Below are 9,701 nucleotides of genomic sequence, written 5' to 3' on the forward strand. Positions count from 1 at the left end.
GGCTGGTAGGAAGTTCTAAGTTGGTCATTTAAGCAGCTTTTCCTTACTTACTACAATTTTTTTTCTTTGCAAAATAGTTCATGATCCTAAATTCAAACTTAATCATGATATTTGTCTTTGCAAATATAGATTGTTGATTCCTATCCTTATTACGATCTTGTTGAAAACAATCTAGAAAAAACATCGGAGTAAGAGTCAGGGTTATGGATAGAAATGGATGTAAGGAAACAGTTCTAATAAATCAAGGTGCCTAAATTCTTAATGCAATCGCGGAACCTATGATACGGTTATACAAATTTTCTTCATTTTTGCTTAAGTATTTTCCAGCTGATAAAGCAAAAATAGTGATAGGCTAGGTGATTAGCAAAATAGTTTTTACCTCCCTTAAAAACTTTTCCAATAAGTAAACTAAGAATTGTTTTAGGGAAACTTTGTTGGTATAAAGCACAAGCAGTTATCATTTTCATAAAAATCAAATTAGAAATTATGTTAACTATAGAGCCTATTCGCACCTTAGCCTCATCTTAACTGGACCTTAAAATTGAAAAAGACATGGTTGGGCTTAAGAAAAAGCTGCTCAAACGACCTTTCCCCTATGATATGGTGGAGAAAAAATACAGTCAATGCTGGCAAGCATATTTAAACAGAGTGAACCAACAGTTGCCTATCACTGTCCAATACTGAAAGTGTCGATACATGCACAAAGACATTCCAGTAACCACTTTACCTTGCCCAACGTGAAAACCTACGCGCTTTAGATCCTTCAAATGACCCTTTTCACGCTTACTTCTCCAAACGCGCAAAAGGATGGAACTTTTTGTAAAGTATCAAAATGCCATCAAGCATACCCACAGGGAAATTACCAAAATTTGCTCTAATGAGCGTTTTGCAACCAATAACTTGCCAGCAAATACTGCATTTCTAATCCATTCACAATCTTATTTGTGTATACATGTAAGGCTTTAATAACAATCTTCCATTTTCTCAAGAGTACTTCAGTCCATCTTCTCTGCTCATCTTCTTGTGAACATCGTCTTGTGAACATCTTCTTGTGCATATTCGTCTTGTGCACCTTCTTCTTGTGCATCTTCTTCTTGTGCGTCTTCGCATTTGACATCATTCCTCAGAACAATTGTCCTTTGAAAATAATACAGAGAAGGTTGTCAACAGTGATGAAGACGACAGGCAATACAAAACTCAGCAACGAATTTAACAATGAACCAATATTACGACCAGCAAACAGACTAAAATATTTTGAAGCTGTTACCTTGGAATCTTAGGATCCTTCAACCATCTTCTAAGAAACAACAACACGAATCCTTTTTGTTTGCTTCATGAAAAAACAAGTGTCGTGTAGCTGCAAAATAAGGAAAATTTAAAAGTTAATATATTTTGCATTGATAACAAATAATCATTGAACTGCTAATTCACAAATAGAAAAGAACAAGTTAATAGCAAATCCCTGAAGTCTGAAGGTCTAAAGTCCCGCAGCAGGTTTGTAACCTCTATAGTGGGTTTAATACCTCCGGTAAAAGATTTAAAACACCATACTGGGTTTGATAGTAGTTCTGTTCCACAAGGCACGGTTTCCCCCGTACACCTTGTCTGCCTTTCAAAAGGGGTTTTTAACCTCTTTTAATTCTTAAGAATGTTAATTCAACGAATCTACATCTCCATAGTAAACATGCAGCCTTAAATCATGATTAGCCTACTCTTAAGAAGGTTTTGTGACACTAACGAAGGTGTGGTGCTCTGTAAAGAAAGGCTGCCCTACAAAAAGTTGATACCAGCTAAAGTAAGAAGCTTTGATTATCACTTAGGGGGGTTGATACCCTCAACAGTATTAGCTGCCCCTTGAAGTGCCTTTTGACCCTTTAGTACCCCTACAGATGGTTGACACTTAAATAGATTATTTTCTCCCTAGAAAGGTTGCCGCTACTGTAAAGGGTCCGATTCGATGTCTCTTCAGAAAGTTTCTTTTCCCTATAAAAGGGGTGATACCTCTATAGAAGGGGCGGTGCCTCTATAGAAGGGGCGGTGCCTCTATAGAAGGTTCGAATAGTTTGGACGGCGTGGGTCTCAAGTACGCTTCATATTGGAAATAAATGAAATTTCAACTTACCATCATTTTGCTAAGATGTTCTATCGAGTTAAATGTTATTCCAGACTATTGACCAGTTTTGTTCTGCATTCCTGGAAAAAAAGCAAATATAAAAAGAAGCACATTTTTTAAATAAATTCAATATACCATGGTTAAACATGAAAGATCTCTACTTCACATCGATTAACGTCGATTGTTTTGTCTGAAGTAACTAAAAATTAATGTAAATTATTTTGTCTAAAGATAATGAATAAGTAAAAGTTTTGTTATGTTTTCAAAAATCACATAATTATTTTGAGAGAATGTGTATAGAAGAACAACATTTAGTCAACAAAATCTGTATTTAAGGCTCGGTCAAAAAAATAACATGCACTTAAAACCTTAAAAAAATAAATGCTTAATTTACAAAAAAGATATAAAAAGCAACTCTCCTTTGGAAAAACGTTTTAGTAAAAACGAAAATGGAAATTTATCCCAAACATAAAATAAAACAGGTAGCTTAACAAAACATGGTACATTATACCGGATGTAAGAACAGGTTAAAGAAATGGCAATTGACAATTAAGGTCCATCAAAGGTGAGGATAAAAATGCAGGACATGATATTTCTTGAAGGCAAAAAAGAAGGAAGCGAAACAGCTTATCAAGAGAATCCAGGATTTAAGAACATGAAAGTTCAATGAATCACACATTCTACTACCAAATGTAATCAATGATTCAAACAATAACAATCAAGAACTTATTGAATCACTTGAAGATCAATCGTTAAATTTGCGGTTACACAAATAAAAGCAACAACTTACATCGCTCTTAAACGCCATTCTCTCGGAAGAATTCAATTCTAGCAGATCGTCAGTCTCTTTAACCTCTTTCTTGAAAGTCTTTCATTTCTTTCTTACTCTGTAAGCACAGGAAAGGCTTGACTATATTCTCCATGAAATACTCGGTGTATTCCCCTTATCAAACGGTCGGTTTCCTTACACCGAGCTGATACCGTGTTTCCTCGTACTTTTCTTAGAACTTCCATCATCTCTTTTTAATACAGTTGGGGTTTTCTTCTTCCTTGAACAATTCTGATCTGTTCCGATTGCAGCTCACTATATGGACTCCAACAATCTTTTCTTATGATAGTTGCGTCTGCCACATTCATTCGGTTTCCTTACACAGAGCTGATACCGTGTTTCCTCGTACTTTTCTTATAACTTCCATCATCTCTTTTGGATACAGTTGGGGTTTTCTTCTTCCTTAAACAATTCTGATCTGTTCCGATTGCAGCTCGCTCAATGGACTCCAACAATCTTTACTTATCAAAGTTGTGTGTGATACATTCATTCCAATTAGCTTCCGTGCACTGTCGATAAAATAAAAATGAAAAATTACAAGAAATGCACAGAGCCCTGATAATATAGAAAAGAATAAAAAAAGTTCAGGTAAAGAATAAAAATAAAATCTGACAGAAAATAACATTGAGAAAAATATTTGCACACAAATGCAAACCAAGTTGACGAGAGATCAAAACAGAAGATTCATTTATATAAAAAGTGACAGCAAATACTACAAAGTCCAAGGTTAAACCTATGAGAATAACCTCGAACTTACCACAAAAACGAGCAAATAATTTCATCAGCATGTTTTAATAGCAAAGAACGGCAAACAATTTAGGCAAGAAAATTCTAAAAATCCCTCAAAAATAATTAATAGGTAAAAATTAAAAAAGGTAATTTAGTTTTAAATTTGTGGTTACATGAATAAAAGCAACAACTTACATCGTTCTTAAACGCCATTTTCTCGGAAGAATTCAATTCTAGCAGATCGTCAGTCTCTATAACCTCTTTCTTGAAAGTCTCTCATTTCTTTCTTACTCTGTAAACACAGGAAAGGCTTGACTATATTCTCCATCAAATACTCGGTGTATTCCATTTATCAAACAGTCGGTTTCCTTACACAGAGCTGATACCGTGTTTCCTCGTACTTTTCTTAGAACTTCCATCATCTCTTTTTGATACAGTTGGGGTTTTCTTCTTCCTTGAACGATTCTGATCTGTTCCAATTGCAGCTCGCTCAATGGGCTCCAACAATCTTTACTTATCAAAGTTGTGTGTGATACATTCATTCCAATTAGCTTCCGTGCACTGTCGATAAAATAAAAATGAAAAATTACAAGAAATGCACAGAGCCCTGATAATATAGAAAAGAATAAATAAAGTTCAGGTGAAGAATAAAAATAAAATCTGACAGAAAATAACATTGCTAAAAATATCTGCACACAAATGCAAACCAAGTTGACGAGAGATTAAAACAGAAATTCATTTTTATAAAAACTGACAGGTAAAAGTCTAAAATCTAGTATATGAATATAAAATATTCTTCAAAGTTACAATGAAAATTAATTACATTTCTTCATCAGCAATTCATCACATGTTCGAATTTCATCAATGAAAAAATCCAAATTTGTTTGGCCATTCTTGGTAACTTCTAGGCCACTGAAAGGTCTAGCCGACTGGTTTTATTAAAACTACTTGCTTGTTAGGACCTTTTTAACGAACCAACTGTACATTTCTCTTTTGATTTATCAAGAAATCGTCAATATAAAAGTTTTATATATTTTTGTATCTTAAAAAACTCTAAGAAAGAAATTATCTCGTTAGGGCACAATATATGTTTTTAAATTAGACACTCTCATAGGTAACATTAAGTTTAAAATAGCGTTGTTGTGCCATGAATCTAGCTTTTTCTTCACTTTTTTCTCTGCGTGGTGCACTTTACGGTCTTATTTTTTTATAGATATTTGTTACAAAATATAAAGTCATTAAAATCTCCTTCAGTATCTCTTTTCTTCTTGTAAAAATCCTATGAGTGCAATAGGTACTAATTGTGTGATATTTAGTGATATCCCACTCTCACTATTCATTTATTAGGCTCGTTGTAGGATATCAAACATGGTAATCTAAAAAGTTAAATAAATATGACTTATTGCACCGAACATCGCCATTTCGCACTTATGATGACTATAACATATGCTTCAAGTATGTAAAATGGACATCTGCGGCAATAACGACTGAAAAGTTTGATGTTATTGCATGTGTACCTACAGGCGCAAGAAAACTAAAAGGAGTCAGTTGACAATAATTAAATTTGTTTTTAAATATTAAGGATTGAATCACTGTTGTTTATTCAGTATTGCGTTTGATCTTTAGACAATCATTAACTAAAATTAGTTTTTTGTCATATAAGCAGAGACGTTGATTTGTAGTTTGCACGTAAAACTACTTTTGGGTGAAATTTCTTTGTTTGTGTGCATTTGGTTTCCAAGGCAAATGGTGTGCTATTATGAAACAAAACTTTATTTTTTCTGTTAAATACAAAATACACAATTTTTAGTAGTTTTTAAACGCGAAAAGTCGTAATTAAAAGCAGCTGTTTCTCTCCAGCTGTCTATTATTCTTGAGAGTCACTAAAAATGTACATCATTTGAGCTCTGGCTCAGTTCTTTAAAGACCCGTCGAGGAGACGTTAATTCACATAAAATACTTTCTTAGCACAAGGATAGATTTATCTGATTAAAAGAAATAGTTTGTAAACGAGACAGAGTTGGGGATGGAGCACAATACGAAGAAATCTGAGGAGAATTCAAATGTCAAAAGCCAACTAACGGAAATGGCACTACGATCTTACTTGGCAAATTCCACTATCCATGGACTTTCAAAAATTGCGGCATCAAAACATTGGAGTCTGAAACTTCTATGGAGTTCAGTAATAATTGCTCTCTGTGCTGCAAGCGTCGCCAATATTTATAGCCTTGCTGGAGAATACTTGAAGTACCGAACATATTTGCTAATAGAAGAGTGTGCAAATCATACGGCTAAGTTTCCCAGCGTCACCATTTGCAATGCAAACAACTTTCAAAGAAGTAAGGTTGGCAATCTGGTCGAGGACCTGGAGGCGCGTTTTCAGCATATTTTGAACCATAGTTTAGAGAAGGGAGCGGTAGTAAATCTGATGAATTTTCCTAATGCAAAATCTTTTATGGATCAAGGCAGTTTTTCAACTGCAAAAGCCACGCAGTCGGCTTCAGATACGCTTTTTCTAGAATCCATCGAGGGTTGGTGTAGATTTGGGCATTTCAAAACTTGCAACCAAAGTGACTTTAAAGATTATTTTTATGGCTTGGAGTCTGGATTTTGTAAGACGTTCAACCCAGACGGTAAGTACACCCAGGTTGTTGTGGGGCCGTTCGGAGGACTCCTTTTAACTCTGTACCTGAATCAAGACGATTATATGAGGCTCCTGCCATTTGATAATGGAGCTGGTGTATTTGTGAAGGTGCATCCACAGGATGTCTTCCCTTACCCAGCTAATGACTGGCTTGCCGTTGAACCAGGGACTCAGACACATATATCAATAGAACAAAAGATCATGCTTCGAGAGCAAAAGCCGTACAAATCTCAATGCGTTAATAGGGACGAAGACTTGATATACCCAGGCCGTTATCATGTCCATAATTGCTTAAAATCTTGCTTTCATTTGAAACTTTATGAGAGCTGTGGCATAGTTGAGGCTTCAGTGCTTTACCATTTAGAGCAAAAAGGGAAAAAATTCCCCTCTCTGCCAAGAAACATTTCAAAAGACCCTGCTGCCTGTGGGCGAGAGTTTTACGCAAATCTAACTGCAAACAAGGTATTTTGTGATTGTCCGTTACCATGTTACGAAGAAACTTTCAAACTTACTGCGACGAGCTCTCAATGGCCCAGTGAAGCAGACATGCAGTATTACAAGCAAGTTCTTTCCAAGGTATTAAATCGAACCAATTTGTCAAAGGATTTTATTTCTTCCAATTTTTTGCAGCTAAAAGTTTACTTCACATCTTTAAGCTACCAGAAAGTTGTGGAGACACCAGCTATGATGCCTTGTACGCTGGCTGGTGGTATCGGCGGGTCACTCGGGCTTTTCATTGGTGCCTCATTCTTCTCAATTTGCGAGTTACTGACATTCATTTGCACAGCAATTTTTGGTCGTTGTCATAAACGCATTGGTCACCTTGATGGGTAATCAAGAGACACAGACCTTGAATTGGCGACCATCAATTGGGGACCAGGGCATCAGAGATGTGGGAATGGATGGAAACTTGAGTAGTTACTGAACAATGACATTAGTAATGATAAATTTGATAGCTTATATCATATCATATCACATATTATATTATACTTTATTAATTATATATTATATTATATTTTATCATATTATATTATATTATATTATATTATATTATATTATATCATATCATATCATATCATATCATATCATATCATATCATATCATATCATATCATATCATATCATATCATATCATATCATATCATATCATATCATATCATATCATATCATATCATATCATATCATATCATATCATATCATATCATATCATATCATATCATATCATATCATATCATATCATATCATATCATATCATATCATATCATATCATATCATATCATATCATATCATATCATATCATATCATATCATATCATATCATATCATATCATATCATATCATATCATATCATATCATATCATATCATATCATATCATATCATATCATATCATATCATATCATATCATATCATATCATATCATATCATATCATATCATATCATATCATATCATATCATATCATATCATATCATATCATATCATATCATATCATATCATATCATATCATATCATATCATATCATATCATATCATATCATATCATATCATATCATATCATATCATATCATATCATATCATATCATATCATATCATATCATATCATATCATATCATATCATATCATATCATATCATATCATATCATATCATATCATATCATATCATATCATATCATATCATATCATATCATATCATATCATATCATATCATATCATATCATATCATATCATATCATATCATATCATATCATATCATATTATATTATATTATATTATATTATATTATATTATATTTTATTATATTATATCATATCATATCATATCATATCATATCATATCATATTATATTACATTACATTACATTACATTACATTACATTACATTACATTACATTATATTATATTATATTATATTATATTATATTATATTACATTACATTACATTACATTACATTACATTACATTATATTATATTATATTATATTATATTATATTATATTATATTATATTATATTATATTATATCATATCATATTACATTATATTATATTATATCATATTATATTATACTTTATATCGTTACATCATAACTGTCAAGCAGTCTAACTTTGAACCTAAGGCCGTGCCCAAGGATGTACAGAGCATCTCTGGTGTCCATTTTCTGTTGTAAACAAAACTTTGGTCACAATAACAGAAGCACATTCTTAAATAGCCAAGCATTAGGACACTTTTGCATAATTTTATGTCTCACAAGACTGTCTCAATTTTGCTATTTCAAAGAACGATAATTTCCAATTCTATATACACGAAATAAACTGTTTGCCAAGGTTCATGAACGTTTGACACAACGATTTGAATGCTACACAGGTATTACATCAAATAAGGAAATCCAAGCTTGTGAGAAGAAGGGTATATTGTGATATGAAAGTGATGGGAGGTTAATGAAAAGGTTAATGAAGATAAACCAGCCCTGAGTTATGAGAGGTCTTCTTCGAAATGTTGGATTGTTGTTAAGAATAATGTGAATATTGTGCACAGGGTGAAAGTTGGTATAAAGTTGGTCCAAAAGATAATAAGGAGCAAATTGGTATAAAAGCAATGCTTTCTGGAAAAAAGCCACAGACAACTCCCTTATTAATGGAATGCTTACAGAGACGGCTCCGGCCCACTATGGCTGAAATTTTGTTCCTTTTTTGAACATTTGTTATTAAAATAAAAACGATTACAATACAATGACCTTCTTCATGACAAATATTTTTGTTAGTGCTTATGCATAACAGTAAGCAAAGTAAACATGTTTCCAGCCTACACTCACCTAACATTTTAAATCCTTCAGACAATTGGCCAAACCAAAGCTCTTCGATCCTATTTCTTCCCAAGCCTGAGTGAAATTGTGACTTTACTCTAAAGAAAAAGAAAGACAATTAGCACAAAAACCGATAATTATACCATAAATATTATTGAAGCCTTACAAAACTTCAAGAAATCTAAAAAACCTTTTTTCTCTCTACCTTGAAGGTTTTTTTATTCCGTCGCCATTTTTTCAACATGCTTCATTTTTGCAAAGGTTCCCGGGAAATCCTCCTCCTCAGCTCGAAGACTTTCTCGCGATCAATGGAATCAGTGAAGCAAAGCCCCTACTTGGCCCTTATTTTCTTCTCTCTTCTTCTAAAAATATTGATGTTGACTTGGATTTCACTTAATTGCTACGAATTTCTACTTTTTGATGCTGGATCAAACACTAGATGAACACGATGAAAATGTCAATCATTACTAATGAATATTACATTCTTTGAAATTCCTGTAAATCTTCATGGCACAAACTGCACTGTCCAGTGAATTTTGTAAGTTAAATTTGATCTCCAAAACATTAGGAAGTTCTGCAAGAAACCTTA

The 9,701-nt window shown here is 33.2% G+C and overlaps 1 protein-coding gene and 1 long non-coding RNA gene across 2 annotated transcripts; one reads left to right on the forward strand and one right to left on the reverse strand.

Annotated features, from left to right (window-relative positions):
• Positions 1-899: 899 nt before the first annotated feature.
• On the reverse strand, positions 900-9,388 carry LOC135687653 (uncharacterized). The gene is made up of 7 exons (XR_016145149.1): positions 9,318-9,388; positions 9,122-9,210; positions 3,867-4,232; positions 2,904-3,451; positions 2,123-2,193; positions 1,268-1,357; positions 900-1,137 (listed from the first exon to the last, which is right to left on the reverse strand). It is a non-coding gene; the product is annotated as an uncharacterized LOC135687653 (long non-coding RNA).
• On the forward strand, positions 5,592-7,267 carry LOC135687518 (acid-sensing ion channel 1-like). The gene has a single exon (XM_065204092.2). It carries the CDS (start codon positions 5,698-5,700, stop codon positions 7,147-7,149), a length of 1,452 nt encoding a protein of 483 aa, XP_065060164.2. The 5' UTR covers positions 5,592-5,697; the 3' UTR covers positions 7,150-7,267.
• Positions 9,389-9,701: the final 313 nt, after the last annotated feature.

The sequence above is a fragment of the Rhopilema esculentum genome, chromosome 20 (genome assembly GCF_057945365.1).
Source record: "Rhopilema esculentum isolate cy_ngs chromosome 20, ASM5794536v1, whole genome shotgun sequence".
Classification (NCBI taxonomy): domain Eukaryota; kingdom Metazoa; phylum Cnidaria; class Scyphozoa; order Rhizostomeae; family Rhizostomatidae; genus Rhopilema; species Rhopilema esculentum.